General features: G+C 50.7%; 1 protein-coding gene across 2 annotated transcripts; it reads right to left on the bottom strand.

Annotated features, from left to right (window-relative positions):
- Positions 1-3074: 3074 nt before the first annotated feature.
- On the bottom strand, positions 3075-22092 carry RBCK1 (RANBP2-type and C3HC4-type zinc finger containing 1). 2 transcript variants are annotated; one of them, XM_060031092.1, is made up of 12 exons: positions 21468-22092; positions 20244-20388; positions 13705-13798; positions 13395-13593; positions 12085-12206; positions 11840-12013; positions 10355-10635; positions 9293-9404; positions 6400-6579; positions 5569-5667; positions 5084-5227; positions 3075-4061 (listed from the first exon to the last, which is right to left on the bottom strand). In XM_060031092.1, the coding sequence occupies exons 1-12, from the start codon at positions 21487-21489 to the stop codon at positions 3981-3983; spliced, it is 1653 nt and encodes a 550-aa protein (XP_059887075.1). In that variant the 5' UTR covers positions 21490-22092; the 3' UTR covers positions 3075-3980. The 2 variants fall into 2 exon arrangements, with proteins under 2 accessions (XP_059887075.1, XP_059887076.1); XM_060031093.1 differs by having other exon boundaries at positions 10475-10635; positions 21468-22089.
- Between the last annotated feature and the right edge of the window lie 3255 nt (positions 22093-25347).

Raw genomic sequence — 25347 nt, 5'->3', positions numbered from 1 at the left:
GTAAAGTGTTCTCTTGAGTTCTGTCAGTACTTATAGCAAATTACTGAAACTGAGAGGGTTTTGTAGAAACCACTGAACTTGTAGTTGGCCAGGCAGAAGTGTGAGTAGTCTGGGCACCGCATTTGCAGCTGGGTCTGAAGTGGGACAGTCTTGTGGGACTGAGCCTTTTAACTTGTGGCATCAGATGCTAATTCCAGGTAGTTAGTGTCAGAACTGAATTGAATTGTTGGACACTCAGTTGGTGTTGGAAATCAGAGAAGTGGTGTCAGAAAATACTGCACAACACGCAAGGCTGAGGGGAAATTAGTGTAAAAATAATAGCTGAAGGGCTTCCCTGGTGGCGCAGTGGTTGGGGGTCTGCCTGCTGATGCAGGGGACACGGGTTCGTGCCCTGGTCTGGGAGGATCCCGTGTGCTGCAGAGCGGCTGGGCCCGTGAGCCATGGCCGCTGAGCCTGCGCGTCCAGAGCCTGTGCTCCGCAACGGAAGAGGCCACAACAGTGAGAGGCCCGCGTACCTCAAAAAAAAAAAAAAAAAAAAAAAAGCTGAATAACAAGTGTGGGTGTTTTGTAGAAAGATGGAGTGGGCAATGGCAATGGAAGGGTACTTGGGGGTCAGGCCAGGGAGAGCTTTGAGCTCTGTGGAAGGGAGTTGGGACTCTGTAGGCAATTTGGGGGATGAGGATGGGCCATGACCAAAACTGGGTTTGGAGAGAGTTCCTGGTGACATGATGGCAAGTGTGTTCCTTCCTGGTTATATGAGCTGCTTCAAGTCACTACATCTCTAGAACTCACTGTCAATGACAGTAAAATAGGGATGGTCCCATCCCACATGGACGCTTTAATGAACTGATGTTTGTGAAAATGCTTTACAAACTGAAGTTGTGCAAGTGTTTTGATTCCATTTCAGGGAACATTAATGGATCAATAAATGCCTTAAGCCAGCCCTGCACTTGGGCCCGGGGAGCTCATCCCCGGATTAAGTGGTGACTGAAAGGAAGAATAGGCCAGAGGCTTTTGCCAAATCCAACTGAAAGGTGATGGGGCCTGCGGCTCAGCCTGCTTGCTTGCTTCCTTTTGCTGCTGGTGACCCCCCGCTGCCTTTTCCTCACAAAGGCCCTTTACTTGCTAGTTGTCTTTTCTGCAGATTTACATTTGGTTGGAATTTGCCAAGCAGCTTTTTTTTTTTTTTTTTTTTTTTTGCGGTACGCGGGCCTCTCACTGTTGTGGCCTCTCCTGCAGCGGAACACAGGCTCCGGACGCGCAGGCTTAGTGGCCATGGCTCACGGGCCCAGCCGCTCCGCGGCATGTGGGATCCTCCCGGACCGGGGCACAAACCCGTGTCCCCTGCATCGGCAGGCGGACTCTCAAGCACTGCGCCACCAGGGAAGCCCTGCCGAGCAGCTTTTGTGAGCTGGCAAGGCTGTGGGCTTGCCTCCAGCTTCCTGCTTTTTAAGTGAGTGGCTTTCACGGCAGCCCCGGACACTAGAAGACACATGTTACTCTGGCATGGGCTGTGGGGCCCATCCACCACTTCCTGCCCACATTAGCAGCTGCTCTTTATCTGAGCAACGTGCTTCCCCTTGCCTTCCCCATCCCTGGAGAAAAAGATTGTGTCACACAAGCACATTTGGGACCTCCGGCTGCTTCCTCAGGTAGATGGTCTGAGTCCAGAGCCTGTGGGGTTTGGTTTCAAGTCCGCCCTGGAGAGTTGGTGCTGGGGCCCAGTTTGGGGTGACCCCTTGGGAGGGGGAGGCACCTCCACTTGACCCTGCAGTAGGGAGCACTTGTGAGCCTGCCCATCTTAGATCCTTCACCCACTGGCATGTGAAGTATGGCGCTGAAGGTTAGAACCCCGGGACAGCCCTGCGCCCCTCCATTTGCCCTCCTGACCCATTTGGCTGCAGCAGACATAAACTCGATGCCCGCCTTGGTGTAGATGGAGTGGGCCAAGTGAAAGACACACGCAGCCCATGTGGTCCCCGCCCCCCCACGCCAGCCTCAGCTGATACAGCCATGGGTAAAGAAATGTCTCATTAACACTTCTTAGTACTCATGGGAGAAAGAATGGTGCAAGGGCACAGGAAAGGCCGTGTGAGGAGAGCTGGGGGTGACGAGGACTGTGGTGAACTAGATCAGGAACATCACGTGACCCTGGACCTGCCATGTGGAAATGAGAAGCCAGGATTACCAAGCTTCGACTTTTGCAAGAGAACTTGGGCATCTAGATTTTAATGTAGCATCTCCAATTTAAAAATACAACCAATTCAAATTTCTAACACAATACTGTGGCTTGCTGGTTTATACCTGTGCACCAAAAGAATGGTCTGCTTTCTTCCCCTACAGGCCCTGGCAGGAGAGGGAGGAGGGAGGAGCCGGTGAGAGCAAGCGGTTAGCCCTGACCTGGGCCCCGTGCTCTCCTGCATCACAGCTCTGGCAGCTCTGCTCAGCTTGCCGTTTCCTCCAGTCGTGGCTCTGCCTGACTTTCCTGCTCCCGGGGCGGGGGTGCCCCTCATCAGCCAATGCAGAGCAGGAAGGCACTCACGTTCTCTCACCTCTCTGCTCACAAAGCCTGGGGTCAACTCTTGAGCCTTGGCACCCAACGACAGGGTGCCTTTCCAGGGTCTAGAATAAGCCCTTTCCGCCCCGCCCCAATGACATGCCCCAACTCCTGGAACCTGGAGTCCACACCTTGAGTCGCAGAGACGCCCTCCGCCTGTTGTAATGATGGTCCACATCCCGGCTCAGACAGTGTGCTGGCCTTCAAAGTGGGGGGTGGGAGGGGTGTTGGAGGGGTCAGAGGATGAGGTAAAAACAGAATGGATGCCCAGAACCGTGTTTTATTAATCTCTGACCAGCGGAGTGGGCATAGTAAACAGCACTGGACCAATACTGTGCCATCTTGTCTGAGATGTTAAAAATTAGGATCACAATCTCACCCGCAACTGCAGGTTCACCTCTTCCTGAAATATCTCTTCTCCAACACTGGGTGCCCACTGAGAGGTCAGAAGTTTGCAGCAAGAATTTCCTGCCAGCCTGTAGCTGCTGCCTCGGCCCCTCCCTCCCTCCCCCTGAAGCCCACGCTGACCTGCAGACCCCACCTTGTGGACTCTCAACACTGCAAGCTGCCTGTCCAGGCCAACGTTGACCCAGAGCATCCTGCCCCTCGAGTGGGCGCAGGGGTGCTCAGTCCAGGGCAGGTATCCCAGTGCTCAGCCGCACCTTCGTTCTACACCGACAGGGGCCAACACATCAACTTTTGGCTGCAATTCCCAGAGAGCTTGGGATCCTGCCTGTCTCCGTGTAGAGTCACAGCCCATGACCCTTTTGCTCCCTCTCACGACATCACACTCATCCCTTCCTGGGAAACCATTTTAATTAGTTTACACAGGCGGCAAAGAGGGAGATACGGAAGCTGGGCCGGCTGGGCTGTCTTTAGAAACTGCCAGGTCTCCCTCTTGGCTCTGAGCAGAATTAGCAGCAATTCTAAGAAGCCCCAGGCCTCCAACAGCAAAGCCAGAGAAAAGTCACCCCCAGAAAGCCAACAGGGGAGGTGGGAGGCTGTGAGTGCTCAGCGTCCTGCAGACGAGGGAGGTGGATGAGGGAAGTGTGGACTCACACGGGGCTCTGAGGCTCCATCCAGCAAGGCCTCCGGCCAGGGCTGTGTTTAAAGCTGGGTTAGGCAGAGATGGGAGCCACAGAGAGGAGATGAAAGGTCTGGCTGGCAAGCCCCAGAGGAAGGGCAAAGGGACTGGGGCAGATACAGCCGCGGACAATGGCCAGCTCAGGCAGGGCCTCTGCAATGCCCACAGCAAACAAGTCCATCCACACAGCTCTGAGGCCTTGGCCTCTTCAGGGCCCCTGTCTCAGCCAAGCACAAAGGCATCTCCCAGGCCAGAAATCAGAGCCAAAGCACCAGCCCTGTCCCACAGCAGCTTGCAGATGTGGGGCTGGGTCAGCATGGGGACCAGGCCATCCTCAGCTCAGTGGCAGTTCTGACAGCTGGGGTGGCATGGAGACCCATTCACCCGGCAGCGGCAGCCCCCGCTGGTGTCTCCCGGGCCCTAGAGGATGAGCGGGGAGAGGAGAAAAGGTCAGGACAGTGAAGACAGCGGGCCCCCCCCTCCGCCATGCACTCCATCACACCCCCAAAGCACAGACTCCCACCCTGGGCCTTGGGTCGGGCACACACCCCTGCTAAGATGACCCTCTCAGCCCCAGTTACCGGATGGAGGCAGCTGTTAAGGCCTTTCTGGGCGGCCTTTCTGGGCTCCCGTAGCAGCCTCAATTCTGTGGTCTGGCTACCCACCCCTAGACCTGGAGCCAGAGAGGACTTGATGGATTTTTGCATATTCGGGGTGGGTCAGCACACTGGCGGCATGAGAGTGTGTTCCTTCAGCCTCCACCTGTCTCACTGTCTGCCTGTACGGATAACGCCGAGCCCCAATTCCAGGCACACTCCTCCCAACGACAGCCACCAGAAGCCACCATGCGCGTGCTCACCATGTGACAGATGCCCCGCGCTAGGCACTGCTCTTGCATTTTTTCATTTGATTCTGACAATAAACCTGAGGCCCAGCTATCATCTCCACTTCACAGACGAAGAGACTGTGACTCAGAGAAGGGAGTAACAGCCTAACCACATGGTCAGTGTGTGCCAGAGCCAGGGACCCACCCCTCTACCTCCGACTCCCACCCGCACCCTTGGTCGCTGTCCTCTAGGGCTGGGCTGGGCCAACATTTCTGTAAAGGGCAAGACAGTTCCCTGAGTTTTTGCCGGCCAGTCGGTCTCTGCCTTTGTAGTGCCAAAGCAGCCACAGACAGTATGCAAACGAATGAGCGGCGCTCCCACAAAACTTTACTTATGGACACTAAAATTCGGCTTTCATATAATTTTTACATGTCATGAAATATTCTTCTTTTGATATGCTCAACCACTTTAAAAGATGTAAAAAACGTTCTTAGTTCACGAGCTACACAAATGCAGGCAGTGGGGTTAGAACTGGCCCATGGGCTGACCTGTCCAATCTCTACTCTCAGGCACTCTCCCACAGCACCCCAAGACCTCTGCTCCCTGGGGACTCACCCCGGGGCCCCAGCGAGGACCCTTGGTGACCCAGCAGATCTCGGTGTGGCAGACAGTGCAGCGGATCCAGTCACAGCCATCCTTCTTCTGCACCACGATCTGGCACTGTGGGCAGTGCATGGCCTCGCCCTGCTGCAGCATGGTCTGCAGCAGAGCAGGTGCTGACCTTAGGCCCAGCCCCGCTCCCTGGCCCCCGCCCCACTGCAGAGAGAAACCGGCCACCCCCGAGTCGCAGAATCACTCTCCCATGCTGCTCCACCCAGGCCCGGCTGCATGCAGCCTCCTCTCCCATGCGTCTGCAGTCTCCTCTCTCCACCCGGACACTCCCTGCTGCTCGCCACTTGTCCTGAGTTCCATCTCTGGATGGGAGTGATGCCAGCAGGAGCTCAAGCCTCCAGGGCTGGATGAACCACAGTCCTTTCAGAGAAGTCCCCATCCCTCCCCAAAACTCAAATCCCCGGCCCTCAGCCTTGACCCAGGCTCACCCTCAGCATCTCCGTCGTCTGCCAGGCAGCCACGTCGTTCTGAGCCCGCAGGGCCAGGTCGTCTTGGTACTCCTTGCAGTTCATCTGCTCGTGGATGGCCTGCAGCAGGATGAGGGGCTCGAGGTGAGAAAGTTCCCCAGGGAGTTAGAGAGGTGAGGGCCGGAGCAGGCATCCACATAAGCACTTAATGCTTCTACGTGGTGTCAGCGACAGAGCCTTCCTTTGTAAACCACACACACCCTGAGGCCAGGGAGGTGAAGCCAGGGTCAGCGCATATGATAATAATCATATATACCTATTTATTTTAAGTCCTGACAGGCACAGAAATCCCTAAACCGCAGCCCCTCGTCGCCGGCTGTGCTCTGCCCTGGCTGTAGGCCTAATGCTCTGAGAGTGAGCTTGCAGGGCTGCGAGCAGGCTCAGCCCTGCCTACTCGCCCAAGACCAGTCTCTACTGTGGTCACCTGTTGAGAGGATGAGGGCAGGGACGGCCTGAGGTGAGGGTCAGGCAGGGCTCAGTTCAGGACAGGAGTTGACACTCGGTCTGGGGCTAGGGCTGGGGTTGGTCTGTGACGGATCGGCGTTCATCAGAGGCCAGGATCGGGGCTCAGTCTGGGGCCAGGATTATTCAGAGGCTCAGTCCGGATTTAGGGCTCAGTCTAAGGCTTAGGCTCAGATCAGGGCCCAAGCCAAGCCTGGCCACTGACACACAGCTCTAAGTCATTGCAACCAGGTCAGTATCCCAGCTCCCTTCCCAGGAGAACAAACTCGGAATGGCAGTGAGCTCCTGGCAGGACCAGAGTGACTGGGCAGTGTGGGTCCCTGTCCCCACCTTGCAAAGCAGGCAGTTGATGTGGAAACACACAGGGCAGGTGAACTCGTTGACGTCATCCTCAAAGAAGCACCATCCTTTGCAGTCGGGGGTCTTGCAGTGGTAGCTGAAGGCACTGCGGTTTTCCGCAATGGAGATGCCCAGGTCCAGAAATCGCTGGTAATCCTCAGGGCTCAGGAGCTGCCAGCAGACCACAACCTTGGTGCTCTGGGTTCAGAACACCTGACAATGTGCCCTCCTGGCCACCAAATATCCCTCAGGAAGCCCCCAACCCATAAAGTCCAACACAGCAGTGTTAAAAACTCCATTCAAAAAGTGGGTTAAGGGAATTCCCTGGCAGTCCAGTGGTTAGGACTCTGTGCTTCCACTGCATGGGGCATGGGTTCGATCCCGCAAGCCGAATGGCTCAGCCAAAAAAAAAAAAGGAAAAAAAAAAGTAGGTTAAAAGTTCTGGAGATGGATGATTGCACAGCAATGTGGCTACACCCAGTGCCACAGAACTGTACACTTAAAAAATGGTTAAATGGTAAATGTTATACATATTTTACCACAATCTTTTAAAAAGGGGAAAAAGTGGACAAAAACAATAACAAGCAATTCCAGGAAGATGTGGTTAAACTAGCATCCTGGTACACAGCACTCTGAGAAAGCCACGTGGCAATAATGTTTCAACCATCCCAAACTTTTCTGACCCTTTGAGACTTATTCTACTTCTACAAGTTTATCCTAAGAAAATAATACGTAAGAAGGAAGAGACACCATGCAAAATGTTCCCTGAAGCATTCCTTACAAACTGGAAGGAACTATTAATAATAATTAATATTAATAATTATTGATATTAATTATTAATAATTCCAGACTGGAATTATTAAGAGAGGAGAACTAAACAGGATGTATGCCATAGAGATTTATAATAATCTTTAGGAAGGTTTTGTAGCAAAATAGCAAAAGCTGTTGTCCCTACACTGGTTACAATGAGGTAAAAATCATGCCTATGTTCTATATCTTCACTGAGTGATAGTCTTAGTTAAGAGTTACATTTGTCAAAACTCATCTAACTGCATCCTTACAACGGACAAATTTTATTGTGTGCAATGTATACCTTAATAGTTAATTTAAAAAGAAAAAAAAAAAAAAACATGCCTATCCAGAGACACCAAAGGAAACAGGAGAAAATGCCATCAGAGATTCTCTGGGATGGCAAGAGTCGGTGGGTGATTTTCCTCTTTGATTTCTGTTCTGGTTCTTGTGGTTTAGGCATGTTTTTTGTAAAACAACCTCCACTGCATTACTCTGCTGATCCCTGCCCCTTCCTCTTTCTCTGCCACACTTGACTATTCTCTGAGGCTTCGGTCAACGTCCAGGGGCTCCAGGGAAGCATGAGCCCTGCAGCTCCTTGGCATGAACTCTGGCCCCATCACAATGCCCCTTGGAAGAGGTGGGTTTTATAGGGAAAGCCTCTGGGCAGCGACTGTGGGTGCCAGGACATATGGAATGATCTATGTCTTGGGGCCTCTCCAGGCAAGAGTAAGGAAGCCAGAGCTGCCCTTCTCAGCTGCCCCACAAACAACAGTTAAAAATGGGGCTTCTCTTAGTGTAAAGGCTGGGAGTTCCCAAAGGTCCACCCCTTCTGTTTGCCCTCTTTCCCCTGAGGCAGAACCCCTTAGGTGCCAGGAAATACTCGGTAAAGTTTAGGGGGTTCTGAGAAGCAGCATCGTGGGAAATAGGCAGAAGTGATGTGGAGAAACGGGGTCTTGTATATGCGGTGATGGGGGTCTCTCATTTGGACCTCAGCCACCTTTGGCCCTGCCTCCATGTTGGCCTGGGAATTCCAAGACGCCCAATTCTGGGAAGGCCATTCCCCAGCAGTTTAAAAACCAATGATCAAGTCCAACAGTCCACTTTACAGATGGGTAAATGGAGGCGCAGAGAAGGGAAAGCACTTGTTCAAGATGACCAGCAGTCAGGGGCATAACTCGATAATAATAACATTAATAATAATAGAAAACACACACATGCAGACACATACAGCCCTGTGAAAGGTTGCTGGAGGAGTGGCCCCTATTTGTTCATGTTTCCCCAACTCCACACCCTTGGGTGGTTCCCTCCCACACAAACTCTGGGCTTGAGCATGTGACCTGCTTTGGCCAAAGGGACAGGAGCAAGTGAGCAGCCTTGGAAAGCGCCCCTGCACTGGCTGCTCTTGGATCCTTGAGACACCAGCACATGAGCAGGCCCTGGCCGGCCTGGGGTGGATGAGACCAAAGTGGAAAGAGGCCCTGTCATCCCAGCCATCACAGATAAGACCATCACACCAGTCCAGCTAAGCCCAGTTGAGCGCTGCGAGGCCCAGCCTGGACCAGATGAATCATCCAGCTAAGCCCAACCCAAATTGCTAACTTGCAGATTCATAGGCTAAATAAATGGCGGTTGTTTTGAGTCTGGAGTAATCTGTTACACAGCAGAAGCTAACTGATACAAGGGCTAACTGATACCACGTATCAAGCACTACTCCAAATTCTTTACACGTGTCTTCCACTATAATCTTCACAACCCTTAAAATAGAAACTAAGTCTCTGACCCCAACCAAGATGAGAAAACCGAGGCACAGAGAGGCTGCGTATCTGACCTGAGGTCACCAGGCCATCTGGCCCCAGAATTCCCCCCTGCTAACTGCTCTGCTGTCTTTTCTTCATAAGGGTGTTTTCTTTACTAGGTATTTCCCCTAGTTCCTGTCCTGCCCACCCCTTGGGCTTCCAGCATCCCACATAGAAAAGGCTCTTGATAAATGACTGGTGCCTGAGACTGGGACTCTCAAACCAGTTCCCACCTGCCAGCTCAGGGCCCAGTTCCCTGGGACAGGGGGTGTGCCCCTTCCTCCCCCAGGTCTTACCGCCCGGATCTCCCTCTCCAGCAGCTTGCCCGAGCATGAGTAGGTGTTGTCAATGAAGGGGCAGGCAACCTCAGCCTCCTGGCTGTTGCGGATGGTGCCCTGTAGACACTCCCTGGGAGAGGTATGAAAGGGTGGGGAGGTTAGGGGTCATCTGAACCCCATCCCCCAGGACTCCAGCCCCCAGAACTCCAGCCCTCACATGGTGAGGCCTGACCCCAGGCGGGCTTCTCCTCAATACCTCCCTTCCTTCCGATCCCTTCCACCAACCCATCACTTCTGTCCCCCCAACTGCCACCCTTATCACTCTGGCCCAGGTCCCATCACCTCACCTGCAGGACTGCAGGAGTCTCCTCACTGGGCTCCCTGGGTCTACCATGTCCCTCCCCGCAGCCTCCCATCCCATCCCACCCAGAGCAAACCTGAGAGCTCCGGTGACTCACCCTCCCTAATACCTCTCTGTCCCCATCCCCTAACCCCCTCCATCCCTCTGCTCCAGCTACACTGACCCCTTTCTGCCACAGGCAGGCCAGGCACATACCCACTTTGGACCCCCTGGTCTGCTCAAGTGCAGCCTCCCTAGGGGCTTCCCAGACCTCTTGTAGGGCAGGGCCTCTGTTACTTTTACCATAATCCACTGGTACTTAGCATTTGGCACAATTTACAATTATATCAGTGATTATTTGATTAACGTCGGCCTGCCCGCAGGAATGTAAGCTTCAGGAGGCGGAAAATGAGCTTTTTTGTTCACTCCTGGATCCCCAGGCCTAGCCCAGTCCCTGGCACCCAGGAAAGCTCATCAAATGTGTGCTGTGAAGAAGGACACGTTCTCCACAGCCCAGGGCCAGGTGTGGAGCCTCAGAGGGCAGACTGTCCACCAGCGAGGGTCAGGGCGGGGTTGGCACGGGCTGCCAGGCCAGAACCCAGGCCTTACATGGGCCTGGTGGTTGTGTGGAAGGTCGCATGCTCTGGCGACAGAATGCCTGAGCTGTGTGGCCTCGAGCAAGTTGCTGGCCTCTCTGTACCTCACATTCCTCCTCTGCAAAAAGGGGAGAGAGTGCCTACCTCGCAGGTTTCTGTGGGCGTCCAAGGAGATGTAAGAGCACTGCGCCCCACCCCCTTTCAGCCATGGGTACTGCGCAGCCGTGAGGAACTACATCGCTGGGGGTGGGGTCAGGGCCGCACCTGCAGAAGGTGTGCAGACACTCACGCAGCACCACGGCCTCGCCGGGCGCCAGCACCGAGTAGCATACGGGACACTCGGTAGGCTCGGTGTTCAGCACCAGGCTCCGCTGATCCAGTTGCACGTGCTGTAGGTAGTTCCCCTCCTGCTGCTGCTGCTTCCGCTGGGCACACGGGGGTGGGGCCGCGGGGCGGGTCAGGGTCTCAGGGGCGGGCCAGAAGGGCGCAGGACCAGGGGATGGGTCAAACCTGCCGGCCGGCGGGGAGGGTGGGGGGGGGGAGCGAAGCAGAATCCTGCGGTGGGGGTGGGACTGGGCAGACTGAGGTTAGGCGCAGGCGATGCTGGGAAGGGAGGGGCCGGGAGCAGGGCGGGGCGGGAGGCGAGGAAACAGGGGGGTGGGGTGGGGGTGGGGCAGGAGGCGGGCCAGGCACTGGCAGGTTAAGGCTGCAACCTAGTGTCAAGCCAGGGAGCGATGGCGTTTGGAAAGGAAGGGGCCAGGGTCTGAGCGGGGAGTCAGGAGTAGCAGGGCTCCCATCTCTGCCAAGAAGCAGGGCAGGTCTAGGGCCAGGGGGGTGAAGGCAGAGCCGGGTCGAGGCCACAGAATAGGTCAGGGGTATGGGAGGTGGTGATAAAGCGAGGGAGCTGAGCAAGGTGGGAGAGAGAACAGGGTCCGGGCCAAAGCTGTAGATGGGACCAGCAGTGAGGTCATGGCCGGGGTGGGACAAGGGCAGACTGGGTCCAAGTGGGGGATGGGAGCATCCGATCAGAATGGGCGAACGCTCAGGGTTAGGTATCTGTGTAATCAATGCGTGCGTAACATGATGGGGGTGGGACTGTGGGAGGAGCAGGACGGAGGGCTGGGTCAACCTCCCAGGGAGCGGTGAAGGGCTAGGTCCAAGATCCTAGGAAGTCTGGGTGGGCCACAGCCAGGGAGGAAGGGGAGGTCAGGAATAGTAGGATTCAGAATGAGGTCAGGGCTGAGTGGAGCAAGAGCGAGGTCACAGGCGGACAAAGGGGCGGCGGATGGGGGAGTGGTCAGGGTCTCAGCTAGGATGTTGGGGTCAGAGCCCGGTACTCTCGTGTGCACAGTGAGAGTGTAAGTCAAAGCCAGGGGCAGCGCCACAGCCCACTGTTGGGGGGGGGGGGGTCAGATAAGCTTGGATGTGCATCACAGCCGGGGAGCAGAGTCCTAGCGACAGGATGAGCTCAGGGAGAGGCCGGTCACAGTCAAGTGCAGGGTCACCACCAGTGGTGTGATCAGGAGGGGGCAGCAACAGGGGGAGGAGCGGCAATGTGGAGGTGCCTCCCTTCCTGGCCTACGCCTCCCCCGTCCAGTCTGCAGGTGTCTGTCCGGGGTCCGCGCCCACCTGCTGGTACTGGCGCAGCGCCTCCTCCTCACCGGCCAGACGCGCTCGCTCCTCCTCGTCCGGCTGGTACGAGGCAGGGACCTGGTAGGCCTCGGGCCGCGCCCGGCAGCACATCTCGCAGCCGGGCCGCGTGGGCTTGTTGATGAAAGTGCAGCCAGGGCACTGCCAGCCCACCTGGGGGCAGAGGGGCGGTGAGCGCAGGGAGACGAGACAGGCAGGTCAGGGGCGCGCATTGGGCAGCTTACCGGCGGGGGCTCTGGCGCGGCGTCGTTCTGACCCCGCCCCGGGTCCTGGGGGCCCCCGGGCTTCGGGGGGACTGGTTCCAGGGGGCCCCGTGGCTGCAGCGTGAGGTCCTTGAAGCCCAGATCTGGGGAGGAGGGTTCAGGTGTGGCGGATCCCTGCAGCCCATTTCATCCACACCCTGGGCCAGCCAGGAACCCCGGGCTCTGCACTGACCACCCCCCTACCCCGCCCCCTTCTATCTCCCTCCTTCCGGAGGAGTCTCCAGCTCGGTGGTCCTGCCGCGTGGGTCCAGACCTGGCCGAGTGTCCTGGCTCCCAGGGGTCAGAGCCCCTCCTCCACCCACGACTGCTCCTGGGGCCTCCCAGCTTAAAAACCCTGTTTGAAAACTGATCTCCTGTGCTCCTAAGTGTAGCACCTAGAGGGTCGAACACCACTTCTGAGGTAGTCCTGCCAAAATACTGAATCTGAATCCATTCATGAGGGCACATGGGACAGAAAAACAAAAAACAAAACTGGCCTGGACTCTTCAAACAACAGGTGAGCCAAGGGAAGACAGGAGACCAAAGATTGAAAAAGACTGTGAGACACCGAGGCCAAGGGCCAGGTCTTTCACTATAAAGGACATTAGTGAGACAACTGGTAAAATTTGAGCAAGATCTGTCCATTAGATCAATGGACCGTATCAATGTTAATTTCCTAAGTTTGATAGGTGTATGTAGTGAGAAAATGAGCCTTTTTTTTTTTTAAAGGAAATACACACAAGTATTTGGGGGAAAGGGACAACGTGTCTGCAACTTACTCTCATAACAGTTCCAAAAAATTACTTATGCATAAATAAATACTGAGAGAATGATAAAGCAAAACAAATATAGTCAAATGTTAATATCTGGGGAATCCACATGAAAAGCACATGGGAATTCGTTATACAATTCTTTATACAATTTTGCAACTTTTCTGTAGGTCTGAAATATTTCAGAATAAGAAGTAAAAAATTTAGAATAAAAACTAGCTATTATCATATCCAATTTACAGATTTAGAAAACTGAAGAGCAGAGATGAGAAGAGACTTGCCTGAGGTCACACAGCTGATAAATGCTAGGGCGGGGACTGAACTCAGCCCCTCTCCCCTAGACCAGCTGTTCTCTAAATGGTTCCCCAAATGGCTCCTTCCTGGGGTGTGCTTTGTCCTCTCTTCCCCACTACGGATAAGGTCTTCCAGGCACGTTCCTGACGAAAGCCCCTGGGCTCTGCTCCCTGCTCCCTCTCCCCTACAACCTCAGGAGAGTGCATGCGCTCTGGAGCAGAGCCTCACCCTCCAGCATCCGCAGCTGCCGCTCCCGCTGCAGCTCCTGAGGGTTGAGTGAGGTGTTGCAGGCTGACAGCAGATAGAGGTAGGCACTGGCCCCGTTCCGCCGCACCCCGTGGGAGTGCAGGGTCTCCTGGTCCCGGGCCAAGCGCTGCCCAATCACCCACTGCTGCAGGGTTGGCGGAAAGCCATAGTCCAGGAACACCTGGCAGGGAGGATGCAGAGGGAGTGTGGGGAGGGAGGCGCAGAGTAGAGAGAGGCAGGGCAAAAGGGGGACCTCCGCCCTGACGCGTCTTCCTTGTGCCCCCTCACTCACCATGTCCTTGAGGGAGGCCACCGTCATGTCAGGCCGCACCGTGAGCCAGATAGTGACCGTGTGCAACTGCGCATCCTCCACGCTCACCCACAGCCTGCGGGGAGGGCAAGGGGCCGCAGGTCCAACCTCAGCCGCCAGCCAGCTCCTGGATTCCCACTCCCCTGTGATTCCTGTGTCAGAACTCGCTGCTTAGGCCCCTGCAATGGCTCCACATGGCTCTCAGAATAAAATCCAAACTCACTGTGGCATGGCAAGGGCCTCCATGCTCTGGCCCCTCCCAAGCTCTCCAACCTCTTCTATTATTGGCTATTATTGGCTCCTTAGCCAAACCACAACAGTTATTAACTGTATGCCAAGACTCTTCAAAGCACTTAACATGTATTAACTCATGTAATCCTCTCAGTGAACACATGAGGCAGGTACTGTTGTCACCCCTATTTTAGAGATGAAAACAGGAGGCACAGATAGGTTACAGTGGCTCTGCCAAGTAAACAATTAATAACTGTTAGAGGCAGGATTTCAACCCAAACAGTATTATTCCACAGAAAGCGGTTTTAAACACCAACCTTCTCAAAGATGCTCAAACTTTTTTGGAAGACCAAAAGCATGAAAAGGGAGGGCTAAGACAAAAAAAACAGAACTGATCCCAAGACACAGAAAGATTAGGGTGTAGAACAATAACAGGAAAGCCCACTTAGAACCTCCAGAGTGATTTGGGAAAACGCCGCATCCTTAAAGCAAGAACAGCAAGAAACAATCAGAAAATGAGGAAGAATTCCTTTGAATGTAACAGTGACTCCTTACTATCCTAACCTTCAGGTCAAACTACAAGTTCCCAAGGAAAATGAGAGATATTAAATTACACCATGAGGAGGCAATTCATAAACTCAGAATGTGGGAGAATTCTGGAGGTCAAAGACCAGGTTTCTTAAAAAAAAATTAATGGCACTAAAAATAGAGAAAGTGAATAAAAGAGACTCAGACAACATTAAGAAATGCTATTCGATCTCGTTTGGCTCCTGACTGGAACAAATCAACTATAACAAACACTAACGAGGGAGTTACAAGTGGTCAGGACTCTGGGGACCCAGGTTTAATCCCTGGTTGGGGAACTAGATCCTGCAAGCCATGTGGTATGGCCAAAAAAAAACCAAAAAAACCACTAACAAGATAGTCAAGGAAAGTTGAATATAAATACAGTATTAGGGAATTTTAAGTAATTATTGTTAATTTTTTAGGTGTAATAATGGTATTGAGGGTTTTTTTTAAGTCATTTTTTAAAGACATATCAAATTACTTATGAATGAACTAAAATCTGAGACTTGCTTTAAAAATACTCCAGAAAATACCTCAAAATTCCTCAGGATAATGATTTTCAACACCCAGCCAACTAACAGGGAAATAAGAAATTTTTAGACATGTATAGACGCCAAAAGTTTACCATCCACCTCTCCACGTGAAAAGTTTTTGAAATACAAGAAAAAAAAAAAAAAAGAATAGCTGAGTCTGATGCAGGAGAATGGAAGAAAAGTAAAAGGAAATTTAAAGAAGGACGAGATCTTAACCTTCAAGACATTCTTCTTCAAGAAACAGGGGTTTTGAAACATGAAAGTGCATAAAGTTTCAACTGCACTACTTATTCTACACTGAGTAATATTTCCATAATCAAAATACTATAAATGCTATTTTAGTGGGTTTACATTTTTAGAATCAACCTAGTGGCAAAGCATAGAAGCCTGAATTTTACTTAGGAAACAAAATCTAAAAGCTATAACCTTAACACCAATAACAGAAAAATACAGTTGGAACCCTTATATCTAATGTCATCAGGATCAGTGGTGATCAGTTAGTCAGAAAAATCGTTAAAGCAGAGAACTGCAAAAACAGCTGCAGACTTTAACAATTTTACCTTACAGGATACAAATGCACATTCAATGGCCAATCTCTAGGTAAAAGGCCAATGGCTTTTCTTGAGTACAAATCTGCTACTGGAGTTCCCCATGATTGTTTCTTTTTGTATGAACCACACGCATTATACATGGTCTATGACTTCCAGTATCAGCTTCTTTAAAGTGGAGCAAAAACTTACACTCTCAAAGCATCTGAGTACAGAGCCCTTCTGGATTTTTACCATATTTTTTTACAACTGTCCCACCCTAAAATGATAACAGTTTTTTTTGGTGCCTCATCTCTATCTTGTCTTTCTAAAGCAATCAACTTAGTTTTCATAGACACAATTCTCTTTTAGCACTCATGTTTTATTGACTGATGTAACAGCTAATTAAATTATGCTGTGGCAGTAACAAGTATAACTGATGTAAACAAGCTGTGTGTAGTGGTATGGGTTTTTTTGGTTATTGTTGTTTTGTGTGTGTGGTACGCGGGCGTCTTTCACTGTTGTGGCCTCTCCCGTTGCGGAGCACACGCTCGTGTGCCACAGCTACTAAGCCTGTGCTCTAGAGCCCACAAGCCACAACTACTGAGCCGCAACTACTGAAGCCCAAGTGCCTAGAGCCTAGAGCCCGTGCTCCGCAACAAGAGAAGCCACCGCAATGAGAAGCCTGCGTACCACAAAGAGAAGCCCGCGCACCGCAATTAAGCCCATGCACCGCAACGAAGAGCAGCCCCCGCTCACCGCAACTAGAGAAAGCCTGTGTGCAGCAACGAAGACCCAATGCAACCAAAAATAAATAAATAAATTAATTAATTAAAAAAAATAATGCTGTGATAACTAGATATTCACAAGCAAAAAAATGAAGTTGGACCTCACACCATATACTAAAATTAACTCAAAAGGGATCAAAGACTTAAATGTAAGAGCTATAACTATAAACATCTTAAAAAAATAAATAGGGATACACCTTTATGACCATGTATGAGGCAGTGGTTTCTTAGATGACGTCAAAAGCGCAAACAACAAAAGAAAACAGATAAACAGTCCTTCGTCAAAATTAAAAACTTGTGCTTCAAAGGACACTATCGATAGTGAAAAGACAACCCACAGAATGGGAAATGAAAATATGTGTCCATTGTATACATATACACCACATTTTCTTTATTCATTCATGGTTACTTAGGTTGTTTCCATGTACAGTATATATACACAATGGAATATTATTCAGCCATAAAAAGAAGGAAATCCTTCCCTTTGCAACAACATGGGCCTTGAGGTCATTATGCTAAGTGAAATAAGTCAGACAGAGAAAGACAAATACTGTATGATCTCACTTATATGTGGAATTTAAAAAAAACCGATGTCAGAGAAAAAGGATAGACTGGTTGGCAGGGAGGGGGGTGAAGGTGGTCAAAAGGTACAACTTCCTGTTTTAAGATAAATAAGTTCTGGGGAAGTGATGTACAGCATGGTGACCATAGTTAACAATATTGTATCATACATTTGAAAATTGCTAAGAGAGTAAATCTTAAAAGTTGTCATCACAAGAAAAAATAATTTATCACTATGTGAGGCAATGGATGTTAACTAAACTTACTGTGGTAATCATTCCACAATACATACATATATTAAATCATTATGTCATACACCTAAAATGGTTCTGAGGCTCAATTTCCAACCTGTGGAAGGGGGAGGAGGGGGAAGGCTTCCCACACACCACTAAGCAATTTTCAGACAGCAGCAGGGCTCGATTCTGGCACTCTCTACCCAGAGACAGCGTCAGCTTCCACAGGTTGAGGGCTCAGTCCTACAAGACTGCCCCACCACTTCACACACCAATTGAAAGCCCAAGTTGTCACCTGTTCTCTGACTGACTGGTTATAGGTTAGGGATTCCAACGACCTCCTCTTTGGGTTTGATTATTTTGCTAGAGCAGCTCACAGAACTCAGAGAAATATTTACTTTCTATATTACTGGTTTATTATAAAAGCCTGTAACAGCCAGATAGAAGAGACGCATAGGCAAGGTATGTGAGAAGGGGTGCAATTCTCTCCAAATCTCCAACCAGGAAGCTCTTCAAACCCTTTTTGAGTGTTTATGGAGGCTTCATTACATGGGCATGATTGATTAATCCATTGGCCACTGATGATCGATTCAACCTCCAGCCCTTTTCCTCTCCCCCGAGATCAGGGTGATGGGACTGAAGGTTCCAATCCTCTAATCACAGGATTGGTTCCTCTGATGACCAGCCCCCATCCTTAGGTGATCTAGGGGCAGTCCAAGAGTCACCTCACTAACATAACAAAAGGCACCTTTATCATTCTCATCACTTAAGAAATTCCAAGTGTTTTAGGAGTTCTGTACCAAGAACAGGAAGAAGACAAATATATATTTCTTATCATAAAAGTCACAATACCTTAAACTAACTATATATGTCAATTATATCTCAGTAAAACTGGGGAGGGCTTCCCCGGTGACGCAGTGGTTAAGAAGCCGCCTGCCAACGCAAGGGACACGGGTTCGAGCCCTGGTCCGGAAAGATCCCACATGCCACAGAGCAACTAAGCCTGTGCGCCACAACTACTGAGCCTGAGCTCTACAGCCTTCGAGCCACAACTACTGAAGTCCGCACGCCTAGAGCCCATGCTCCGCAACACAAGCAGCCACCACAATGAGAAGCCCAGGTACAGCAACGAAGACCCAACACAGCCATAAAAAACTGGGGAAAAAATATGTCCATATAAAAACTTGGACACAAATGTTCATAGCAGCGTTGTACATGTTAGCCGAAAAAGTAGAAACAACCCAGATGTCCATCAACTGATTAATAAAGAAAATATGGTATATCCATACACTGGATTATTATTCAGTCATAAAGAGGAATGAAGTTTTGATACGTGCTACAACATGGATGAATCTAGAAAACATGATGCTAAGTGAAAGAAGCCAGACACAAAAGGTTATATAGTGTTATGACTCCACTTATATGAAATTTCCAGAATAGGCAAATTGCTAGAGATAGAAAGTAAATTAGTGTTTGCCTAAGGTTGGGGGGATTGGGGAAAAAAAGGTAGGGAGATAAGGAGTGACTATTAGCAGGTATGGGGTTTTGGGACTTCCCTGGTGGCCAGTGGTTGAGACTCCAAGCTTCCACTGCAAGGGGCATGGGTTCAAAGGGCACAGAGCAGCCAAAAAATTTTTTTAAAAAGTACGAATACAGGGTTTCTTAGAAAATGTTCTAGAATTGGTTACAGTGATGGTTGCACAACTGTGAATATACTAAAAGCCTTGAACTATAAACTTTAAATTGGTGAACTGTTTAAATTCTTGAATATGGTCTGTCAATTATATCTCAATAAAACAAAATCAAATGGGATCCACCACTGAAAATTAGAAACTGTAAAACTATTGTCTTACTACACAGCAGGAAAAAAGCAGGAAAAAACAATGTTTATTGAGTGATTAACATGTGCCAGGCACTGCGTTAAGCATTTCAGCATCAAGTTTAAGCCTCCTGGGGCAGACTAACAGTATCCATTAACCCTTGCCTTGAATTCTAGTGCAATACCTGGCTGTATTTCACAGCCTCCCTTCAAGCTGAGTGTGGCTGTGAGAATAAGTTCTGGCCTTGGGAGTTAAGTGGAAGAAGTGTGTGCAACTTTCTGAGCTCTGTTCTTAAGAGGAGAGTGGGAGGGGGTGCCCTTCTTCCCTTCTTCCTTCCTGCTGACAAGAATGCTGATGCAATGGCTAGAACTGGAACAGCCATTTTGGACCATAAGGTGAACCTCAGAATGGAGGCCATGAATGGCATAACAAGACAAAAGCATGAGTCTCTGAGGACTGCAGGGAGCAGAGCCTCCACATCTGGACTGTGTACCATCAAACTTGTTGATACCACTGTTAATATGTCTCTTTCTGTTATATGAGACCTAACACCCTAATACACCTCCTAACAATTCTAAGAACAGCTACTGATATTGCCCCATTTTTTATTTTTATTTATTTTTTGCGATATTCGGGCCTCTCACTGTTGTGGCCTCTCCCGTTGCGGAGCACAGGCTCCAGATGCACAGGCTCAGCGGCCATGGCTCACGGGCCCAGCCGCTCCGCGGCATGTGGGATCTTCCCAGATCGGGGCACGAACTCGTGTCCCCTGCATCGGCAGGCGGACTCTCAACCACTGCGCCACCAGGGAAGCCCTGCCCCATTTTTTAAATGAAAAAAACTAACTCTGAGAGGTGACGTGACCTGCCCTAGATCTCAGAGTTGATTTGTAACAGAGCTGGGGTTTGAAGCTAGGTCTCCTGACACCAGAACCTGCCATTAAGAATAACTTAACGGGCTTCCCTGGTGGCGCAGTGGTTGAGAGTCCGCCTGCCGACGCAGGGGACACGGGTTCGTGCCCTGGTCCGGGAAGATCCCACATGCCGCGGAGCGGCTGGGCCCGTGAGCCATGGCCGCTGAGCCTGCGCGTCCAGAGCCTGTGCTCCGCAACGGGAGAAGCCACAACAGTGAGAGGCCCGTGTACCACAAAAAAAAAAAAAAAAAAAAAAAGAATAACTTAACTGTTCTATAGGCAAGACTATATCGCGGTCCACTGGGGTTCAGGAAGCCCTAAGTCCCTGGTCAGCTACGTACTCCTCACCTGATATCCTGTGTCAGGGAGACCTCAGGCTTCAGTTGCACGTTCAGGGGCACCCGTTGCTCTGCCAGCCATATCGCACACTGCATAGCCACCTGTTCATCCCCGCCAGCCACTGCTCGGGTGAGTCTCTGGGCCACCTCCTCAGCTGAAATCCACAGTGGAAGCAGGTTAGCACAGGGTTTATTTTTCAGGAGCTGGGGTCAAGGGGGTGAGGAAGGAGGTGATCCTTTGTACATGCTGCTTCCTCTCTGTCTTCCTGGTGAACTCCTACATATCTTTCAGCACCCAGCTTAAAAGTCCCTTTTCTCTGGGAGGCCTTCTCTGTCACTCCCCACTCCCACTCCCCGCTCCCCCTCCCTGCTCATTTGGTTCTGTTTTCCCTTCATACTCCCAGGTCCCCCCATACTTCCGCTCATTTATACAACAAACATTTACTGAATTCTTACTGTGTGCCAATCACTGTCTCAGAAACTGGTCTTCAACAGTGAATAAGATAAACAGGGTCCCTCTTCTCATGGACCTCCCAGCCCAGTAAGAAGACAATTAACAAATTTAACAAAAGAAAAAGATTCAGGTTGTGATCCACGCTGCCAAGGAAGTGAACAGGGTAAGGAAATCAGGAAAGCCTCTAGGAGGAGGTGACATTGAAGCTGAGAAGTGAAGGAGAAATTGGGTATGTCAAGACCTGGTTGGGCAAAAGTGTTCCAGGTACAGAGAAAGGGAAAGGGAAAGGCCTTGGGCAAGAAATGGCTGGATTAGAACAGAAACCTGTGGGGGCTCCAAGCAGAATGACCAAGGGGCCCAATGCGGGAAGGCAGAGGTCAGCGAAGCCAGCAGGCCTGTGGGCTACCCAACTGCTCTGGGCTTTGTTCTAAGAACAAGGAGCACAGGAGGGTATGTGAGCAGGTTGGTGACATGACCCAACTTAAGTTCTCCCACGCTGGGTGGAAGGGGCCAGGGGGAAGGCAATGACCCTTGAGGTCTGCTCCCTCACCAGCCTGGGTGGTCTCCTGTGTCCTCTGGGAGCTCCCTACACCCTTCCCAGCAGAGCTGGCCCACTGAGGCCTCAGGGTCATCAAATAAATGAATGACAAGAGGCCCCTGGAAGGAACCAAGCCCCAAGGGAGGAAACTGAGGGGCAGGTGGGTAGAGGGACGACAGGGTTAATGCCCCTCCCCCCTCCCCACCCCCGAAGTTTCTCAGTCGCCTCCAGGCTGTGCCCACCTTTCTTGATCTTCTCGTCCATCTGGCGTGGTTGTGCCCATCCCCCCAGGCAGGGGCTGCAGCTCCGGGGAAATGCCACCTCCCGGTCACTTGCTAGAGGACGGGCGACCACGAGCAACTCAGTCCAGGCCGGTGACCTCTGGCGCGGCCCAAGCCTTCTTTGTGCCTCGGTGTCCCCGGTGGCAGTCGGGTAGCATCACACTACCCGAGGACCGGGGATGGGGCCTGGGGTAGGGAACGGGCCGGGACCCCGCGTGGGAGGTGAAAGGGGGCACCAAGGCAAGCCCGCAAAGGGCAACAGAGGAAACGGGACAGGCCTGGCTGCGGGGAGGGACGACGCACAGCCGCGGCGCTGCGAGTCCCCGAGGAGGGCCTCCCCTTTTCCCTGCTGGGGAAAAGCGCCCTCCGGGGCGCGGGATTTCAGCCCAACTCCCTCCCCGGCGCAGCGGCCCCTGTCAGTCAGGAGAGGGAGGGGAGCAGCCTCCACGAAAAAGAAAGTGAAAGTGGCGGCCCCGGAAGTGGGGCGGAAGAGTCTCGCGGGATCCGGGTCTCCCCGCCGTTCCGGCGACCCGGCGGCGGCCCCTGCTCCGGATCTCGGCGGTCCGGGGCGCTCTGTCCTGCAGTCCGAGGCGTTCCCACCCCTCCCCCGGCCGGACCCGGACTCCTAGACCCTCACTCACCGGAGCAGCTTAGCCAGCAGCGCCGCGGGAGGGGTGGGGGAGTGGGCGGGGCCGGGAGGGGCGGGGAGCGACGTGGAGACCGCCCCTGCTCAGTCCAGCTGCCGGGTCTGCGGTGGGCAGGCCGGTCCTTGCTCCTTTTGCAGAAGAAATAGAGGCTCTGTTTGTTTCTGATCTGTCCGAGGCCACGCAGCCGGATTTAAATCCAGGCCGGACGGCCTCAGGAACCCACCCTTAGGCAGCCGGACGCTGCCTCTCGGCGGTCACTCTCCACCTTTTGATTGGGCCACTAATGAAGTTTATTTTCTCCGGGCACAGGCTGGAAGCTCTTTGCATCCTCCAGTCTTCCCACCCCTGAACTTTTCTCCCACCTCTCATCCCATAGATCAACAGATCCTATGGGCTCAGCCTGCACGATAGTTCCAGAATCTGTCACCTCTCACCTCCTCCACACCCCATCCCAATCCACCTCCATCCTTTCTCCTCCGGTGTACTGCACCAGCCTCCTCATTGGGCTCCTGGCTTCCCCTTTTGGTCACTACAATCCATTTTCCACCCAGCTGCCAGAGGGCCCTGTTAGGATCAAGCCATGCCACTCCTCAAAACACTCCCAATAGCTCCCATCTCACTCAAAGAAAAAGCTGAGGTCCCCCCAAGGCCTGCAACTGCCGCCGCTCCTTCTCTGAATACTATCCTCTTGGCTCACTCCACTCAAGACCCATTGGCCTCCAGATCCTGGAACAAGGCAGACACACTCCCACCTCAGGGCCTTTGCACTTGCCATAGCCCAAATATCTTCATGGATTGCTCTTGCCCTTTATTTTGGGCTTTAGCCAAAAGTCTTCCCTGTCCACTCTATCTGAAATTTCACACACACGCACCTAAATCTAGCATTTTATATTCTCCTTCCTGGCTTCATTTTTTCCCAAAGCATGTATTACTATCTAACAGCATATTTTACTTCTCTATCTTGGTTATCTTTTGGCTGTTTCCCTCTTCCAGAGGGTGGGGACTTTTGTGTGTTTTGCTCATTGCTGTGTTCCTGGTGTCTACAACAGTTTCGAACACATAATAGTTGCCCATGGATTACGTTAAATGAATGAAGGAATCTCAGACTTTCATCTGGCATCAATTTCTTTTTGCCTGAAATATATCCCATAAAGCAGAGGTTCTCAGCCTGAGCTGTATGTTTGAATCACCTGGGGAACTTTTAAAAATCCTATGCCCAGGTCACATCTCAGATCAATTGATTCGGAATATCTGGGGTGGGTACAGGTATCAGGAGTTTTTAAGCTCTTTGGTGAGTGTAATGAGAAGCCAAGTTTGAGAACTGTTGTATTAGAAGTCCCTGTAGGGTGAGTCTTCTCGTGACAAACTTTCTTGGTTTTTGTTTGAAAAATCTTTATTTAGACCTCACTCTTGAGAGACGTTTTTGCTGGGTATAGAATTCTAGCTGGCATTTCAGCATCTTAAAGACAGCATTCCATTGTCTTCTGGCTTCCATTGTTGCTGTTAAAACATCTTCACCTGTCAATCTAACTGCTGTTCTTTCTTTAAATAGCTTTATTGAGAAATAATTTATGTACTATAAGATCCACCCATTTAAAGTGTACAATTTAATAGTTTTTAGTACAGAGTTGTGCAACTATCACCATGATCTAATTTTAGAACATTTTTAAAAAATATTTATTTTTATTTATTTGGCTGCGTCGAGTCTTAGTTGCGGCATGCGGGATCTTTGTTGCAGCATGCGGGATCTTTCGTTGAGGCGCACGGGCTCTTTGTTGCGGCACGTGGGCTCTCTAGTTTTGGCATGCAGGCTTAGTAGTTTCGGCACATGGGCTTTCTAGTTGTGGCGCACGGGCTCTAGAGCGTGTGAGCTTAGTTGCCCTGCGGCATGTGGGATCTTAATTCCCCGAACAGGGGTTGAACCCACTTCCCCTGCATTGGAAAGCAGATTCTTAACCATGGGACCACCAGGGAAGTCCCTAATTTTAGAACATTTTTACCACCCCCCAAAGAAACCCTGTACCCATAGCAGACACTATCTCCTACTCTCTAACCCCCTCTGCACTAGTCTACTTTTGGTCTCTATAGATTTTCCTATTCTGGACACTTTATATAAATTTAGTCTTACAATATGTGGTTCTTTGTGATTGATTTCTTCCATTTAGCATAATGTTTTTGAGGTTCATCCATGTTGTACTGTTGTTCTCTTGAAAGTAATCTCTCTGGTTTTTTTCCCTCTGAATGCTTTTAAGATTTTTTTCTTTGTCTTTTCACATTTTCACTATAATGTGTCTGAGTGTAAAAATTTATGGAGTCTCTTGCCTCTGTGATTAATGTCAGCTTTCTATCTCACTAGTTCCCTCTTTAGCCACATCTAATCTGTGGTTTAACCCATCTGTTGAATTTTTTATTTTGTTTATTGTATTTTTCATTTTAGAAGTTCTTTTAGGTTTTCAAATCCACTTTGTTACTTGATATAGTTTCCTATACTTTGGCCATAGTTTCAAACTTGTTATATATTTATTTAAGCACATTAAACGTTTCTGTTTTATAATGTCTATCTGATAGTATTGCTGTCTGAACTCTGAGTGTCTGTTTCTGCTGGTTTTCACTCCTATTGCCTTGTTTTCTTCTTCTGAGCCTGCCGTTTTATAATGGTCACGTTCACCTGAGCCCTGAATTCACCAGCACAAATTTGTACTGGAGGCAGATACGTCCTTTCAGTGTTCTGGTCTTAGCCTTCGTCCTTCAAGGGCAGAGCTGGCATTCACTTTGGACATTTTTCATTCCAGTGGGTAGACTCTGTAGTCATTCAAACCTGGGTTCAGTCCCATAGTTACACTATCTGTGTGGCCCTGGACAAAAGATTTCCCCTCTCTGGGCCTCAGTTTCTCCCTCTGTACAATGGTGATCATCATTGTCCCTCCCTCATAGGGCTGTTTTTAGGATCTGTATCAGTTATTGGTTATTGATACATAGCAAATTACCCCAAAACTTAGCATCTTAAAATGATATAAACATGTAGATCTCACAGAGTTTCTATGGGTTAGGAATTCAGGAACAGTTTCTTAGGTAATTTTTGGCTCAAGGTCTCTCAGAGCTTGTAGTTAAGATGTTGGCTGGAGCTTCAGTTATCTGAAGGCCTGACTGAGGCTGGAGGATTGATGTTCAAGAAAGCCCACTCATAGGCCTGG

The sequence above is a fragment of the Delphinus delphis genome, chromosome 15 (genome assembly GCF_949987515.2).
Source record: "Delphinus delphis chromosome 15, mDelDel1.2, whole genome shotgun sequence".
Lineage (NCBI taxonomy): Eukaryota > Metazoa > Chordata > Mammalia > Artiodactyla > Delphinidae > Delphinus > Delphinus delphis.
This window is presented reverse-complemented; position numbering and strand designations above follow the sequence as displayed.

Coding starts and splice junctions, on each gene's coding strand:
- RBCK1 (XM_060031092.1), bottom strand. CDS start 21,489: ATGGACGAGAAGATCAAGAAAG. Junction 20,389..21,467: donor GGACGAGAAGATCAAGAAAG/GTGGGCACAGCC, acceptor TGTGGATTTCAG/CTGAGGAGGTGGCCCAGAGA. Junction 5,228..5,568: donor AGACGACGGAGATGCTGAGG/GTGAGCCTGGGT, acceptor GCTCTGCTGCAG/ACCATGCTGCAGCAGGGCGA.